The 18321-nt window shown below is 34.7% G+C and overlaps 2 protein-coding genes across 8 annotated transcripts in view; both read left to right on the top strand.

Moving 5' to 3' along the window:
• The window catches only part of LOC107654155 (sphingomyelin phosphodiesterase 3-like), a 59390-nt gene extending 47492 nt beyond the window's left edge, over window positions 1-11898 (top strand). For 2 of the 4 annotated variants that reach the window (XM_016441110.1, XM_016441111.1), the window contains 3 exons: window positions 699-762; window positions 848-1010; window positions 3427-5714. In XM_016441110.1, the coding sequence (XP_016296596.1) occupies window positions 699-762; window positions 848-1010; window positions 3427-3528 (329 nt within the window). In that variant the 3' untranslated portion in view covers window positions 3529-5714. Of the gene's footprint in view, window positions 1-698; window positions 763-847; window positions 1011-3426; window positions 5715-5931; window positions 6602-11888 lie in introns of those variants that run through there. The other 2 variants (XR_001630310.1, XR_001630311.1) reach the window with 2 other exon arrangements.
• Window positions 6177-14612, top strand: LOC107654156 (monocyte chemotactic protein 1B-like). Of its 4 annotated transcripts, none has more exons than XM_016441115.1 (5): window positions 8416-8505; window positions 9378-9469; window positions 13467-13563; window positions 13706-13820; window positions 14068-14612. In XM_016441115.1, the coding sequence occupies exons 3-5, from the start codon at window positions 13494-13496 to the stop codon at window positions 14177-14179; spliced, it is 297 nt and encodes a 98-aa protein (XP_016296601.1). In that variant the 5' UTR covers window positions 8416-8505; window positions 9378-9469; window positions 13467-13493; the 3' UTR covers window positions 14180-14612. The 4 variants fall into 4 exon arrangements, with proteins under 4 accessions (XP_016296600.1, XP_016296601.1, XP_016296598.1 ...); XM_016441112.1 differs by having other exon boundaries at window positions 13355-13563; XM_016441114.1 differs by lacking the exons at window positions 8416-8505; window positions 9378-9469 and adding an exon at window positions 6177-6187 and having other exon boundaries at window positions 13388-13563.
• Window positions 14613-18321: the final 3709 nt, after the last annotated feature.

The raw sequence follows: 18321 nt of genomic DNA, 5'->3' as shown, positions 1-18321 counted from the left end.
TTTTAATTTATCTATACTATCACTTCACTATTTGAAAAAACCTGGATGTGTTTGATTACAATGAAAGTACATCTGCAAAACAAGGATTTATCTGACTTCCTAATGAAAAACTTGTTCTGTCTGAATACGACTATAGATATCGTGTAACAAACTTCACAAAGATTTATTATTCAGATATTTTATAGGTAGGAAGTTATTCATACTTGTTTAACATTTTGTGATTTTGTTATAAATGATAAGCCTTTCTCATTTCAGTAGGCTTCATGAATCTGGTACCCCATGATTCATTTTCAAAACATTTAAAGAGGTTTTTAGAGGCCCATTGAAATCCTTAAATAAAGAACAGTAGTCACAAATAGCACCTTAATGGAAAGTACTGGAACAATCAGTCTGACGAGGAAAGGTAAGGTGCAGATGGCACATTAGATACATGTGTATGTCAGAAGCACAGTCGTGACTCATACAGATTTCCCTTGAGCTTATTTTAACATTGGTGTTACTCTCAGCAGTCCCAGTGGGTTTTGTCCCTCTAGTTGCTCTCAAGAGACCTTGATTGCACAGAGATGTCAAATATCTGCTACTTGAATGATTTAAGGGTCTTCTAAATGGTCGTACTGTCAGGGTATAAATATGTTAAAAATCTATATCTCCAGTTCATATAAACTTTATGTGTGTGTTTGCATGTGCATATTATACAGGTACACTGCTGGACACGAGTGGTCTGTATGATGAGGAAGTCAGCTCACCAGAGAGCCTACAAAAGTAAACTGAACACAAATGCAAATATATGTATATAGATTATGCATTCACGACAGACATACTCAGTCATTCTGCATTTCTCTGACAGAGTTATGGAGAATGAAGAGGGGAGAAAAGAGTACCTGGTGTTCCCTGCTAGCAAGAACCATTGTCCCAGCCAGAAGGGGCGCAAAATCCCCCTGAAAGGCAATGGCAGGAGAATCGATTACATCCTTTATAAAGAGGAAGGCCTGCAGCAAGATTGGAAAGTGGTGAGTTCTGATTAATAAACCTACTTCCCTTTTCGAGTGCATTATGCAAATAATGACTAAACACTGTGACTAAAATTCACAGTGAATGCAGGAACATGGGACTGCACATGGGAGGTCAATAAACAAAGGACCTCCTGTTGAGTAGCATGTTCATGCCTGTTTGGAATAAAATATTATCATACTGCTTGTGCTGTATCTGTAGTATAAAGAACATACTGCACTGGGTATCATATCCCACAATGCAGTGCAGGTTTGTTTGGTTTTTCATTTCTAGTGTGACAAAAAAATAATAACAGCCATGATTTTAAACAAGACTTTCATTTCTTATTATTTGATGGGACACCCAAGAGTTCTGATATTTTTACAGTAAATTAACTTTACTTTTTTATCTTTAGAAAAAATGTCAACTGGATGCCACTAAATGTGTCATAAATAGGTCATATGACAACAGTGTAGCATGCTACTTTTGAAACATTTAGGTTATATTCAAAATAAAATATTAGATAATTCATATTGCCCAGTGCTGCTACTGTTAAATAAAACAGATGTGTGTGTGTGCGCGTGTGTGTGTATACTAATAAAAATGACAAAAGCACATAACAAAATTACTTCAAAATAGAAGGTCATGTAGAATTTGAATAAATGCTAAAACAGTATATAAATAATACTAAATTAACACTATTGCTACCTACCAATTTAAAAAATATATATATTTTTAAAACACAAATTTTAAAAAGTGAAACAATATTCCAGAATACATTTTTCTAGCTTTTTTTTTTTTTGCGACATGGCATCCAGTTGTCTTGGAAATTATTATTATTATTATTATTATATTTTTTTATTACAAATATCGCAATTCTGACTTTATAACTCACAAAAGAAAAAAGTCAGAATTGTGAGTTGTAAAATCACAATTGCAAGAAAAAAAGTCAGAATTGCGAGATAAAAAGTCGCAATTACTTTTTTTATTTTCTATTCAGTGGCGGAAACGGGCTTCCATGGAGATCAGATAATTTGTCAAGAAAAAGGTCAAATGTAATTTAAAACTGCATTTTAATATATTAAATAATTATTAACATTTATTATATATTAGGGTGAATATTAGGGTGCAGCTGTATTACCTCCGGTTTGTTTATCACACTGGAAATGGAAGGTAAAATTGAGCGCTTTGCATTATACGATACAGTATTTCACACAGTATGCCTTGTGTACTGTACATCTTAGTGAACATACTCATATACTGAGGTACAGATGCATATTGCCTATTGTGCTCAGTATATAGTGTATATATACATACTGTGTGTATATATATATATATTTATTACGTGTAACGATACACGTATTTGTATTGAACCATTGCACGAGGCTTTTGGTTTGGTACGCATTTCAAACCGAACGATTCGTTGGACTAATCCTATTACATTTGGAGAATAAAAGAGCTGAAAGTGTGTGAAATATAATGTTCTCAGTGCCACTGCGCTCAACAAGGCAGCCCAAACGACGTAACAGGCAACGTGCTGTCTGCCCCGTAATAACACTCCCCTTGCTGGGGTGCGTTGAAACACGATGATCTTGTATCGACGATAGCCAGAGATATTGTCAAAAACATCTATTGGCAATATTAGGAGGATTTGGCATTTCCATTTTATGTAGGTCTGTTACATTCTTATTTTTATTAGGCCCATTATTATTATGAAGTTACATTTATTGTTACATTTTATTATTAAATTAAAATTACAATTAATTTGCCCCGCAAAACCGCATAACTGACACGCTGTGAGGATAACAAAAGATAAGGCTATTTACTTCTCAAATAAAATGTTTTAAAAAAGGTATTTTAAAACAGGTCTGTTATACAATAAAATATAGGCCTATAATTAAAATGTTAACACTGCAGTCATAAATAAAAATAATGAAATAAAAAGCTATACTTTTAAAGAGCTGACTTTCAAAAATAACCTGTTTAACACGAAATATGTTTCTTCTCATTTTTTTTCACTATGTACGGGCCACAAGAGAAATATTAAGAGAATAAATTAAAACAGTTAGCTATAATATACCGTTATTAGCATATGTTGAAGTAGATTCGTCTCTCGTCGTCTCTGAGAGAATAAACGGCGTCAGATGCCAAAACCTATATAGTGAAAAAATTGTGTTACTAGCTTCATTGGTGCATAACTACTGTACAGTATTATAGTCAAGAAATAACCTATTATGTTTAGTTACGCTTAGGCCTACTTAACCCTTTGGTGCCATCCCATGGAGCAGTGTTGGAATAGCATCCAAAAAGATAAATAGTATCTGACACATCTTTTTTAATTCACATATTCACAGAGGTATAAATTTCTATATGATTTATTTCTTGCTGTTATTTTAATAGTTATTAAAAACTTCTCAAATCTATCACCCCTTAAAGGATATAGAGGAGTTCAGCTTCATCACTCAACTTGCTGGATTGACTGACCACCTCTCAGTGGCTGCAAGATTTGTTGTGTCAACTGGAGAAGAGGAGACTTAGGACCCGGCCATAATTCAAAAAATTAATGCCACGGAGAGAGAGGGGAGAGGCAAAGAGAGAGAGAGAGAAGTGAGTGAAAGGAAAAACAGCAGGAGGAGGCATTCGTCAAGCTTCCCGACAGATGAGGGCAGGGTGATTGAGAGGGTTGGTAAGTCATAAAAAACGATGGAAGACATAGATGGAGAACACAGACAAGAGAGGGGGGTGAAGGAAAGGAGAAAACCACCAATCAGCTCAAAGCAGCGTAAAGGTGTGTGATTTTGTGGACCTTGGTTCTCCATCCACCCCTGGACTGTCCGTGTTTACATCTGATCTGAAGAACAAAATTAAAGATTTACTCACCACTGCACTTCTGAAGCTTCTCTGGGGCCCTTAAAGGGGTGGAGGCCATTTTCTGGTGCCATGACCCGGATATCCGAATGAAGGCTGTTGCATGGAAGAATGCGTACATTGACTGTTCCAGTCATCCTGTCACACAATATGGACAAGGACGTGTACGTCTGTGTGTTCAAAGTTAGTCCACCGCAAGATCTATCCCTCAGCATTCTTCAAAAGACCTCAGCAAGTGTCTTTCTTTTCTAACGTCTTTCTAAGGTTTCTATGGCCTCGCGCCATCTTTTTAGGGAGTTTAAATACTGATATACAATACTGATCAAGGTTGCATTGTATGGCCTCATGTAACACTAAGTTAAACGATTGAGAACATGTTTTGTTGACCGCTGGGATACAATGATCAAGTCCTGAAGTATGGCAGTGGCGTCATCACTGCAAACTACGGGAAAACTGAGCAATTCATGGGGATTTAACCCCAAACTGTTGGTTGATGCATGTTTCTCAGTGCACTGCCATGTTTGTCATGGCCTGCATGTTTGACGTGAACCCCCGAGACGCAATTAACAGGCTATTTTTCACACACAAGCCCCCTCCCCTAACACTTTTCCTTCTTGCAGTATTGCTGTGGCTCCATCACAGGAGAATGATGTCGTAAAAGGCATCGCAGAGTTCACTGTTTACATATTTGAGCCAAGATTGTCATCCCCTGCAAATGTTTACAACTTATCAGGCAACGGTACCCCAAGAACTACCCAGGTAGACCCACCGAAGCTCGCTCTTCATGTGTTAACACAATTGCTTTTATACTCTCTAAAATTCTCTTGTTATAAGTTGTTATTATTGCTATTATTGTTATTATTATCATTATTCTTATTATTACTATGGTTCGTAGATTTGACATTATGTGCTTTTTACAAATGACTACATTCCCCATGATGCATTTATCTGCTTTTTGCTGTGTTAGAGGTTTACAGCTATGTAGTGTAGAGCTCTGCCCTGTTTTGACTGACAGACTAATTGGCCAATCAGTATGCCTATAAACAACTTTAGAATTTCCATATCAAATGCTGTGTTCCGTTCAGTTCTGAATGCGCAAGGGAATGCAACTGAAGCACCAGATCCAAAAGGCATTCGGTTGTGTTGATGGTTTTTGCATGCGCATTCTCCGTAGATGTGGAAATACATACTAAAATACAAAAATAATAACAGAAAGCATTTCTTCATCATTGGTTTGAAAGGTTCTGAGCATGGCGAGTAACTCTTAAGACTTGGATCTTTTTAGTGAATCAACAACAAATATGAGAGATGCTTTTGAGTCTTTTTGGTCAATCAAAAACATACAAAGCATGCACTGAAGTCCGGTTCCTGAATGATTGACTCTTTTGAGTCAATTCTTTTTGGTGAATCAAAAACATACGGCACAACAAGGGAAATCCAGTTACCTGAATGAATGACCCTTTAGAGTAGATTCTTTTTGTTGAATCAAAATAAATACAGTGCAACCAGGGAAGATTGTTTCCTGAATAAATTACTCCTTTCAGTTGATTCTTTGATTTATAAATCAACTCAACCACATGACTCTTTTGATTTTGTTCTTTTTGGTGAATCAAACACATGCAGCTTATTGCAACTTACAGAGAGATTTATAACAGCATAGTTACGACGATTGTTCATCGTGTGTTTAGGAATCGGACTTTATTGCTTGCACTGTATGTTTTTGATTGACCAAAAATAACTGATTCAAAAACATCACTCATATACATAGCTGATTCACTAAAAAGAACCGACTCTTAAGAGTTACTGTCCATGACAATGTCTAGTTAAAAACACATTTTACATGAGTTTTGTCAGTATTTGATAAATATTAATAAATAAAAGATATCACATTTTTTGTTTATTTTTTATTTTATTTAATATACAAGGCCAAAAAAAAAAAACTGTGAAAAGTCACTAAAAAGTCTAAACAAATTTTTCGTAAAAATAATTGTAAACTTGAATGTATTCATTCTGCAAATCATTTTATTTGTTTAATGGAATTCAATTTCTTTTTTCCAAAAAAAAAAAAAAAAGGTTGTGGTTGGAAGCCAGTGATAGAAACATCCCACGTCAAACTTTGGATGAAATGCAGCATTGATCTAGTCCCAGTGCACCCTCCCGCCACTAACTTTAATCTTGCGCAACATTCTTCAATCAGGTCAGTGTGCCATAATAATTAACCCTATCCAGATCCACCAGTACTAATGCTTATAAGGGAGCAACAGGGTATGATTCAGATTATCTCTTGGTAACCCATGTTCATTTAATCTGAAATTAAACTCTTCCTATCGTATCTAAACTGACGTCATTTTTCAAGGTCATTGTTAAAGGGTCAGACAGGCAGAGCTGTAGTAGAGATGCATGCAGTGAAATAATGAAGCTTCACAATTTCTCACTCTCATCGCTGTCCATTAAGATCTTACTGTTCTTTATATATTGTTTTCGAGACTATGTACTTTTTGTTGTTGTTTCTCTTTTCTTTTTTTTTTAAATTTCGAGGAATGCGGCTTGCTGCAAGCTTTCAGCTGGTCAGGCTCTCAAGGGGAAAATGGAAAGGGAAAAGCTTTCTCAGTGTCAGCTCTTTTTAAATGCATTTTGGTTCTGCTTTTTATTAAAAAATCCCTCTTTGATTCAAAGTGTGTGCATATTGATTATTCGTTAAAAAATGAGTTTAGAGTTTTGTTTCACATTTTTTCCCAGTGGAATTACCATATAAATATCTATGAATTAAAAAAAAAAAAACTATTTTCAGTGTTTCTTTGATGAATAGAAAATTTAAAAGGCATCATTTATTTGAAATAGAAATCTTTTGTAACATTATAAATGTCTTTACTGCCATTTTTGATCAGTTTAATGCATCCTTGCTGAATAAAAATATTAATTTCTTTAAAAAAATATCTTACTGAGTAAACTTAAAAAAAGTAACAATGACTATAAAAATGGTTTTCCATTAAAGATCCCGCACAATTGTGTACTGTCCAAAACTTTCATTGTACTCATTCTGTATATCTGAAAAAATTCCACAGGAAGCAGATTACAAGGTAGAATAAATAAATGAGTGTTGAATGCAACATCACTTCAGGAAGAACCTGTTGTAACAAATCCTTCAAAAGCAGACCGTCGTATCTCCTGTAAACAACTAGACACCTAACTGGTTTTAGGATGGTTGGGTATGCACTTATTCAGGTTTTCATACAGTAGAAACGAGCCATTTATGAAATTCACACATTTTGGATCTAAGTATATGAATACATTTACACAAGTATACATTTACTTCACCCTCAACCACTACAACCAGGGGCTATTATTTTCTTCTTTAAAAAAATCACAAATCTTCTAAAATGTATTTTAAATAGTTATGTTCATTATGTTCAGTCAATTTATGATGTATCCAGCTCAGGTTTTCATGATTAAACATACAGCAGCAGAATAGATGGCTTGTAGAACTTTGGCAAGTGTTTGCTGTTCGATCAGAGCAAGAACTCTTATTATGACTGATGTCATTTGTCCTGACCTGAACTATAGACCGAAAGAAGATGTGATACTAACGGCGACATTTACTTTCTTACAGGCTAAATTAGTTGTTTTAAGCTGTGAGTCTATGTAGGCATTTTTTTAGGCTCTTTTATTTATTGGGGCCTGCAAAATGTGGCTGTGTTCATACCATGTCAGAAATATGCAAAATATTATTTCAATTAAGTTCGTCGGCGGGCATAACTTGTATTTACATATGTATTATATAATAAAGGTGCACTCACATTTACCGTTATTCGGTGAATTTTCGCAGCTGTAATCCAGCCATTTCAAAGCATCCTGCGCTCCTCGTGTGCTGGATGCAAAAAGCACATCCTGTGCAGTCCGATTCACAAACAAATGACTCTTACGTGCTGGTTCTTTTTAGTGAATCAAAAACATCGCAACCAGTGTAGCTTGATTCGTCAATAAATTACTCCTGTGAGTCAGTTCATTTAATAAATCATTCAAAAAGAATCAAGAGAGCCGGTCTAAATGATTCCTTCACTGAACAAACTCACTGGATCAGTCAGAGCGGCCGCTGAATCGTCATGGTTGCTAAACTGCAATATTAATGCCAACTAATGTACAGCTGATTACTTTGCACCTAATGGATCTTAATGAATGAGTTTCCCTGATAAAACATTCAATACTAAAATACTGACCTTGTGCGCGACAGGAGCACGTACTTTCACTTCAATTAACCTTAAAGGGATAGTTCACCCAAAAATGAAAATTTGATGTTTCTGGCACAAACCGATCGTTTCGTGTCTTAGGACATCAATGTGTCGTCACGAGCTGCAGGGTTTAATTTGGATTTGTCTGTGCATGTTTTTTTTACTCTCATAGATTTTGTTACCATTGCCATGCATTATACGACTAATAGACTGCAACGGTTGGACTTAAAAATCATCATATGTGTTCTGCTGAAGAAACAAAGCCACCTACATCTTGGATGCCCTGGGGGTAAGCAGATAAACATCAAATTTTCATTTTTGGGTGAACTATCCCTTTAACGCTAGTTCTTCACAAGCTACAGATAATGCAGCAGCTTGGAACAAGTGACATCTTAACGAACTGCTCCACCCCAAGCAAGTAAGGCTACAAATATAGCCTGTATTTGACACTTATGCCACACAATGTCCATTTTAACACTGCATGTACCGCGTGAGGTGTCGGATATGTATATTTCCTCTCTCGGTGATCTTGTTTGGCGTGTTTTCCTGTTTCGCTGTTGTAATAGGCTACTTCTGTTTCTAGTCGCTACAGTGCACTCACTGTATTAAAAAAAAATGAAGATATAATTCCAAAAATACAAACGGTTAAAGGAACTAAAACTAATACCTATTCATGTTGGTCTTTTTCTGCAAAATTGATGAAATTGAAATCAGCCATAAAGTAACATTAGCTGGTCAGTAGATAGAGAATGACTCGTTATGAATAAGACAAGGCCTGCAATAACCTGAATTTAGTCTCTTCTTACTTTGGCTTGTTGCCACACAAAGTTTCTACTGTAGTTGTGCAGGTAGAAATGTGAAGAGCTAGTGATTTTGTATTTGTGTATCCAAAGTTGTTATTCTTACTTGACTGCATCTGTAACTTCTCATTTAGTTAAAATGGTCATAATCATAATTTCTATGTCATAAAGAGGAAAGCTACTGACAAGCAAAGAGTGAAACAGCATGTGTAAATGCATGTGTTGGCATGAACAGGTCTTAGAAATTACCACCTCTTATGCACTGGGTTCTGCAAGATATATTTTTATTAGAGAAATAGTACATGTTTGTAGGATAGCCTATAAATAAAATCAGGGAACTGTAGGCCTGTATTAGGCCTTAATTAGACCTCTAGGACTCTGAATAGCATGTACTAGTCTCTTCGTGGTACAAGACAAACACCCTGAGTATGAACCTGTAATAATTGCTTTGTGATACAATTAAAATGATATATGTGATGTTTTGACATAGGCTTTTAAAAACAGACCAGCTGGCAGGAGTTGGGAGATAACAATTGCAGGTGAAGTGGGAATAGACTGAAAGATAACTATTTCCGCTTATTGGTGAGTAGGGCTGCCACTAATTTTTATTTTCGATTAATCTGTCGACTAATTTATCGATTCCACAAAAAAATCAACGATTTTACTTAAGAATATTTTATTAAACTATATTTCATTAAACCAAATGAAATCCAAATGTAAAAAAGTAAAGTGCAACATAGAGTGCAAGAAGCAAGTGTCCATCTCAAATCACTGAAATCAAAGTTCAGTATTATAGTGTACGAATGACAACATATCCACGTGTTCTAGTCTACTAATAATAAAATTATAATTAAAAAAAAAACGTTTTAAAGGAGTATTTACCAGAATTTATTTAGGAGAAAAATGTAAATGTGCAGTATTTCTTTTCTTTTTTTAAATAAGATCAATTAATTGGAGATGCTTTTGATTATTACAATTTAATGGAACCATTAAATGGAAAGCAGAATTTGGTAAAGATAAAACTGTAAAACTCAATTAATTAGACAGGCTTTTTGATTAATAACATTTTATTTAACCATTAAAACAGAGTATAGAAAAATTAAAATGGAAAAAAACTGAATTTAGAAATAAAACTGATTTCATAGTGCCCTATAATTATAATAATTTTTTTTGTGGTAATAAAAATTGATGTAAGTGATCAATAGCCTTTAAAATAACTTAAAATACATATATAATAGCAATGAGGCAATGATAATTAGTTCAAATAAAGTATCAAAAGCAAGAAATCATGTTTTATTGAACTAAATTGTTAAAATGCATAATGTATTATAAACAATAGAGCTAATGTACATTACGCATTACAACAAAGGCATGCACCAACGGCCTGATGATTATTTTTACACATTACTGTGCGATCTAATCCTTGTTTAATATTGACCAAGCCCCATTTCATTCAAATCTCCACTTAATCTTATTAATATTTGGCCATTTCTTTAGGACAGAAATGCTATAGCCACTTTAATTAAATGAATATTTTATTTTGAAACCGGGATGTATACTCCTGTGTTTGCGTAGAGTTATAAATTATTGACCTTACAAATCTGATGAAATGGTGCACGTTGCGTTCCCAAATGAACGTTATAAGGCGAGGAAAATTAAATGGAGGATTTAAAAAAAAATCGAATAGTCGAATAAAATCGACGAATCGCGACAGCCCTACTGGTGAGCAAAATGATATGACCGAGTGTTACAATTGAGATGTACAGCTGGCTTCTCGGCTGTATTGTCTTCAACAATATAGTCTAAGCTTTGGGATCTGGAACTTTCTGACTTGAGAGATTTTTTATTTTTTTTTGCAAAGCAAGAGGACATTTTCCACAATATAGAGAAGTTAAAGCTGTAATTTCTATCTAATATTTCACTGATATAATACAGCATAGTCTTACATGTATCATATGCTTTCATTTAGTTAGTTTTTCCCTGCAAATTAAAACAGAATTAAATCTGCTTTCTAATATATTGATATGTGTTTGTGTGTTAATGACAACCTATATTTGTACACAGCTGGCCATATAAATATAATGTTACATAATAATGCATTGCAACATAAGACAAGTATACTTTGAATGTTATTGTAACATTTTCTATGTCTTTTATTATTTAGCCTATTTTAATGCTGTCTCAGCTACATAAAGAAGCTTTAAAAAGCCCCTCAAATAATTCCCTTGCATTTTGCAACACAAATTACCAATAGGCTATTAAAGGGATTCCTTTGAAGCTTAAAAAAAAAAAAAAAAAGAAACAACAGGATACCTCTGTTACATTCAATAACCTAGAAAAAAACTCCACTGGGAATATGAGTAATGGACACTAAGTTCTTTCCCTTTGGTAAGACATGATTTAAAATCAAATGGACGGTCACATTAGCTGAATAGTTCTGCAGAATAAAACACTGATCTGTGAATCATCAGGAATGTACCTTAACGTACATGGTTCTAAAACACTGACATTTTAATTATATATTTTATAATAATAAAAAATAATAATTCATTACATTTATATAGCGCTTTTCGTAACCAGTCTTGGGTTACAGGGTGATATGGCTGCCAAAACAGTTTACAAAAAAAAAACTGAAGTGTGTCTGCTGAAATGCTGTTTCGTCCGAGGACATTAAACTCATCTTCCAGGCTCAGCCCTGCTTAGCTTCAGTGGGTAACCAGTCTTGGGTTACAGGGTGATATGGCTGCCAAAACAGTTTACAAAAAAAAACTGAAGTGTGTCTGCTGAAATGCTGTTTCGTCCGAGGACATTAAACTCATCTCCATCCATCCAATGTCCAACAGCTGAGATTTGGATTCAGCTGAGATTCAAAACAATTACATTTATAGTTTTTTTTAAAGCTCAATTAGGTATTACAGTTTAATTTCTTTTAATTGTCAGCCAAAAAAAAAAAAGATTGTTTGGTCTTTTCTAGCTGAGGAGGGGGTGTTTGAATCTTAAGTGAAACTGTCCATGTGTGTCTAAACACAAAAATGCTAGAAGTTCACACTATTAGCATTGCTGATGACATTTGTCATGCATTTGCACCCCTTTTCGAAAGAGGATGTGATACTTGATGGGACATTTTTGCCTTCTAAATGTGGTGCCAGCGTGTCTTTAAGGATGTTCATAACGGCAATACATTTTAACAATTAGATTTAAGCTAACTAGACTTTTTTTTTCTTTTAAACGGGGTCATTTTTATAAATTAAATTATTATTTTCTCTTGTGGACTATATGTAAACACCTTTCATGTGAAAGATCTTATTCAGGTCACTACTAAAATAAACAATAACATGCATTTTGTATGATCCCTCTTATTTTGGTAAAATAATTAACATTTAGCAGATTCTGCAAGGGGTGTGTAAACTTTTGACTTCAACTGTATATGTTTATAGTATATGGTTCATTTCTTCTTCTTTTTCTTCTCTTATTATATACATTCAATCACATTTTCTATAAAAAAGTATTTATTATAACAATAATAAAATGTAATTTAATTGAGTTAATAATAATAATAATTATCATTATTATTACAGCAACAGAACAAAAACAGGAATCAAATTAGATGCTAATGTTTTTTTTTTAATTTACATTTACGTATATTCAATCACATTTTCTATTAAAGTATGTATTCTAGCAGTAATAAAATATAATTTTATTAAGCTATTGTTGTTGTAAAAACAGGAATAATTTATTGCATAATTTACTCATATTTTAAAAATTGACTGGGAGGGTGTAGTTCTCCCAAAAATGAACAGTCTGACCTTCCAGCCAAATTGTTATATTTGACCAAACTATTTGCATTTTCTCATATGTTTTTCTCTGTTTAAAATCCACAATATTTGGTAAGACAAGACAAAACTGTGTCCCCTCTAATACCAAATACATTCATCAAAATTCATGACGCTTTTGATGACGCTTTTGTGTTTGGAATGGCATGAGTTGGGAGGGTGTAGTTCTCCCAAAAATGAACAGTCTGACCTTCCAGCCAAATTGTTATATTTGACCAAACTATTTGCATTTTCTCATATGTTTTTCTCTGTTTAAAATCCACAATATTTGGTAAGACAAGACAAAACTGTGTCCCCTCTGTAATACCAAATACATTCATCAAAATTCATGACACTTTTGATGACGCTTTTGTGTTTGGAATGGCATGAGTGTGAGTCTAATGCATCTCATTTCCTTCTAGTATAATAATGGCACACTGTGTTCAGTACTCCAGTGTTGTTTTGTTTTTTAGCCACTGTAGCGAAAGAGGAAGTGAAAGCTTTGCTGTTAGGGCTGTCCCTCAAAAAGGCTTTGCTTAAATATGACTTGTGAAGGTCAGAAGCACGTGTGGGATGACGGCAGATACTGCCGGACTTTCTTTATGTGTGGGTGAATTCAAACCAAAATCTCCCTCCTCAAATTCCACCCATAAAGGGATATTCCCCTCACTGAAGAGTCTGTATAAAGTCTGACTGCCTGGACAATGAGCCACACAGCAGCAAGTCCAGCTTGAGTGCTTTACATCTAACAGACTCTGTACATCCAGCCAATCTAATACAACAGAACAGCCAAAATGACCGCCTCTCGCTTCATCATTTTCTCCGCAGTGGTGGTGCTTCTGTGCGCAGTTAGCCTCAGTGAAGGTAAGATGGAGGAGAAAGATAAATTAACATATTGAAAAACAAGGCAATTTAAAATATGTATAATATTTAATTAAAATCTGTGCAACATACAGTCTAGATGTATACGGTTTTAACAAAACTTGTTTGTGTATTCTTAATCTAGGTTTGCGTATTGGACCACAAAGGTGCTGTTTTACCTTTTCAACCCGTCCTGTGCCAATCCAAAAAGTGGTTGAGTACAGCATGACAAGCCAGCAGTGCCCCAAAGAAGCCGTGCTGTAAGTTTCACAACAATATATCCCTGTTTTTGTGTATGTGGGAGAAAAATTACAATAGTGTTGTTATTATTATTATTATTAAAACCATTTTTATATCTGTTGTTTTTATATATTTAATATTTTTAATAACTTTTACGTTTGTTATATTAATAATCATTAATATTGTTATGTTTAAAATGGTTTGAACTAATATGACCAGCAGAGCAATTCCTTTGTGTTTGATGGTATTGAATTTCTCTGAATACAGGTTCAAGACTGTGAAGGGTCATTACGTGTGTGCCAAACCCACTGACTCATGGGTAAAGAAGAACATCAAGATCATTGACAGCAGGAACGTCGGAAGCCACGGGACCTTGTAATCATGTTGACCTGTGTCCTCCAACTTCTGAACCATTTTGGAAGCACTGGACAAGTGTGGAGTCTGAGCAAAACTGAAAAAAAAAAGAATGCAATTATTGTACTCGCCGACAAATGCATTGTCACTAACTGATCAGCATATTGAAGCTATGGGGTTAAACAATCCAGAATGTATGTTGTTTGAATTGTTTATCTTTTTGACTCGTCTGTCATTTGTCTTACTAATGTATCTCTAAAAAGAGTGTTTTGTACCGAAAGATAAAGTATTGCAGATAATCAACCTATATCTTAAAGTATAAACTAGTTTATAAAAGAACATGGAATGAATCTGAATGTTTTTGTAATGTGTCATTTAAGACAACATAATTATGATGACGATCTGTTACTTATATAAGTTTTTGCTAATGTAACCTCCTCACAATAAAGACACTTTTTGGGTCAATATTTGGCTTTTTTGATTCCATTTGTGTAAAATAATCCTGTGTTATCTTTCACCATGAGTCTCACTGTTCACACTTACAGAGGTGGTCAGGTTTCAAGATTTCTGTACATTTGAAAAACCGATAACATTCATGTATTTGCATGCAAGAGACTGTTAACATGCAACCTGCTTAAACTTTAGGCTATCTGTGGAAATGTTGCCACAGATGTACCTTTGTTGTCCTACAGGTGCTGTACTCTATTTTATATAGAAAAGTTGTAAAAAAAAAATTATCTACTCCCTGAAGGTTTCACTAAAATAACAATCCTAACATATCGCACAGATCTGACAGACAGCAACGCCACCTCAGTAAATTTGTGAAACATTAAACTGAGTTAATACCTATATAATATAGTTTAATATTAATAATACAAGAAATAACGGTTAAAGCAGAAATAGGAGAGATATAAACGGCATCTCTCATTCAAACTCGCTCATCGTCAGCATCGTCAGTCCTCTCCGCATTGGATTATGGGAAATAGTGCTTCAGTGAGTTTACATTGGTTGTACCATAGATGGGCCGCTATACGTAAGCCATCCGCCATATTGGAATATCCATGAACACTCAAGAGCAAGTTGCCAATGCATCTGCACTGCAACTAATTATACACATGTATGAATATTTGTATCTTCAGCAGACTTCAGAAGAGGCTTTTGCTAAACTAACACAATACAACAAGATGAAGCCCTTGGCTAAAAAGGCATTTAAATGGTACTTTCGTTTAAAAACCCGTAATATTGAGGTAATACATGTTAAAAACACAAACCAACAATTTAAATCCTGGTGGTTTTTACAACCTTCGGCTGAGGATTGTGGCATCTTTGAATATTCTTTGATTATTATGGTGAATTACGTCAAGTTGACCGTTGCAAGATGGCGGACGCGTCTACGTGCTTGGAGCGGTCGAATGAGGAATCTATACATATCTATGGGTTGTACACTCAAACCCAGAGAGGATTGTGGGTAAAAATATTTAACGAATGTAGGGAATGAACTCATTCACTCAGACTTCGGACAGCACTATAAAATGGCAGACACTCGATATAGTGTACTATATAGGGGATAGGGAGCAGTTTCGGACAAAGCTCTAGTTTCTGTAAACAGTACAAAAAAAGTAGACGCAGGCCGCTGTCAGATTAGCCAATCAAAAGGCTTATTGAGGTGCTTTATGCCTGTCAATCAATTAGCGCATTCAAGGAAACAGTCCATATACGAAAAGCCAGAAATTGAAAGATTATAATTTTGATAGTTTGGATAGTTTATCATCAACGATGTTTTAACCGTCATAAAGGCTGAATAAAATAAAAAAGACCAAAAGTGATGAGTGAAAACGTAAGATTTTCATCGCTGGACAGATCTGAGCACTTTAACACGCTTAAAAAAAAAAATGCCAAAATGTGATTCCGCTTGACAGGTAAACATACGGTTACGCTGGGCAGCGTACAAAGAAGGGGCATGATCACATCTGACAGAAGTTATAGATTGTCTACGCTACAGCAAAACAAAACAAAAATCATACGAAGACAAAAAGTAGATTCATCACTGATTCATATTTTATCTGCTTCCCTCAGACTCTGAAACTAAACAGCATGTGAATAATGAGGCAAGCATTGTTTACTTAGGCCTAATAACTGCAGAAACAACTCGTCACTAGCCCAAGATTTTTCCCAGACTGTACATCATTAATAATGCAGTTCTTTTGGGGTGTTAAAATTGCTCTGTAAACCAGATGGAAAGTTTGGAAACAGTTTATGACCTTATGCGTCTGACGTACAGTGAGTGGTGTTTTCAACCACATAGATTTGTGGTCATGTGCATTCTACTGTTGAACTTAAGAAGATGTAATCTTCAAATATAACAGTTTAGTTCTCTTTTCTGACCGCAAATACACGTCATGTTGGTAATAGGAAGTGACGCTGTCCATTTTAGATCCAGATACTGTATGTACGTAGCTATCTCTGTGATTTGACCATGTAGAGGTAGTGGGACTGGGATGGGATGGGACAGGATTAGTTTCTGAGAAAATACAGTGGTATTTGGGTCTTTCAACATTTTTCAGACCAAGGACCCTTTAGAGTTTAAGCCTGGCCCCTAATCACATTCTTATATTACCATATGAATGTATCTACATCCTACTTATATTGTTTACATTATTGTATATACTGTACTTGTACGCCCACATTCTAATGTTACTGAATGCATTTTATGGTAGGGAGAAAACGAAATATTTAAATGAATTTTAGTTTCTTAAATTTATTTTATTTATGAAATGCTGAAAGTGTTAAATAGTTGTGGATATTAGACTACAGCTTTGGCTACAGTTTGTATGCAAATATAACACCTTCACATTAGAGTGGATTTCAGCTTTGGGGGGAAAAGGAAGCAAGATTAATGTGACTGTGTAGATGCATGTGGTTTTCAGAAGTATGATGGGTGAGAAACATGTTTCTTTCGTATCAGCAACAGCAGCACAGACTTTAAACCTATCTGAATCCAGGAGCAATTCTTAAAAAAAAAAAAAACTACCTTTCTTGGTTCTAAAACTCTTCAGTTCTTCTCGACTGACCTCTGGTGGTGGATTTTTATTTGTTAGTTAGCCCTATACCTAGTGCTATTCTGCAGTCCATTACTGCCACCTACTGATGAAAGTTTTAGGCTTTTATTTGGAAACAATATTATGTGAAAATGTTTGCCCAAGTTATGTTAGATAATACGTCCTAAATAATCTGTATTGATATTACAGTACATTTCCAGACACATAATGCTTTACTCGGACTAAAAAAAAAATAAAAAAAAAACATTTTATAGTGAATGTAAACTCACAAGTAGATCACACTTTTTTTCTTACTGCCACTAACGGTGAAAGAAAAGCTGTGCTTTTCCTGTTATGTTTGTATATTTTAGTTCTGTAAAACAGCTAAACTGGTGGCTGAGTTATACTAGCTTCTCTATTAGACTAAAATGTTACTAGAAAGAAAGAATTGGTTTTCCTGAAGTGCTTTTTTAGTGAATCCGAAAGAAAAGTATTTTTCACATACTCACATAGTGACAAAGGAAAAGCAAAAATAAATAAACTACTTTTTGTAATGTCTATTCAATGCTTTACTCGTCGTGCAGCACAATAATGTTTTAAATGATATTTTGGGGGGCATATTCTCATCTAAAGTTGATGTGTGATCGATTTGTGATTAATTAGATCTCGAATTAGATTAATAGCATCTAGTGGCTACATCATGGTGTTACAGATGATTTTGAATATGAGCAGGCCTCCTCAAATGAATAATTTTACATGTATTTATGTATTTTTGCATCTTGGATTGTGCCTATATATAAGGGTAGAGGAAGACAAGTTGAACTAGAATCCTAGTAATATCCCTGGACCGTATCTTGTCTTTAAAATACAACCTTGTGTAGCAAGGGGCCCAGTTGTAGTGACTACGCCACCCCGGACTACCGGGGAAAATAACCCAAATAAGGGCACACAAATACGTTCCACATGAAAAGAGCAAGAGGCGTGAATCTCAGTACAAACAATCTTTTATTAAGGCTAAAAGAATTGGCTGATATTAATTTAAAACCCACAGCCGGCACACACCAATGTCATAGGTCAAAAAAAGAAAAACAGAAAACATCCAAATAATAATAATAATAATAATAATAAT

Source organism: Sinocyclocheilus anshuiensis, unplaced genomic scaffold (genome assembly GCF_001515605.1).
Source record: "Sinocyclocheilus anshuiensis isolate Anshui unplaced genomic scaffold, SAMN03320099.WGS_v1.1 scaffold115, whole genome shotgun sequence".
Taxonomy (NCBI): Eukaryota; Metazoa; Chordata; class Actinopteri; order Cypriniformes; family Cyprinidae; genus Sinocyclocheilus; species Sinocyclocheilus anshuiensis.
Note: the sequence above shows the minus strand (reverse complement) of the source record. Positions and strands in the feature narration are given on the sequence as shown.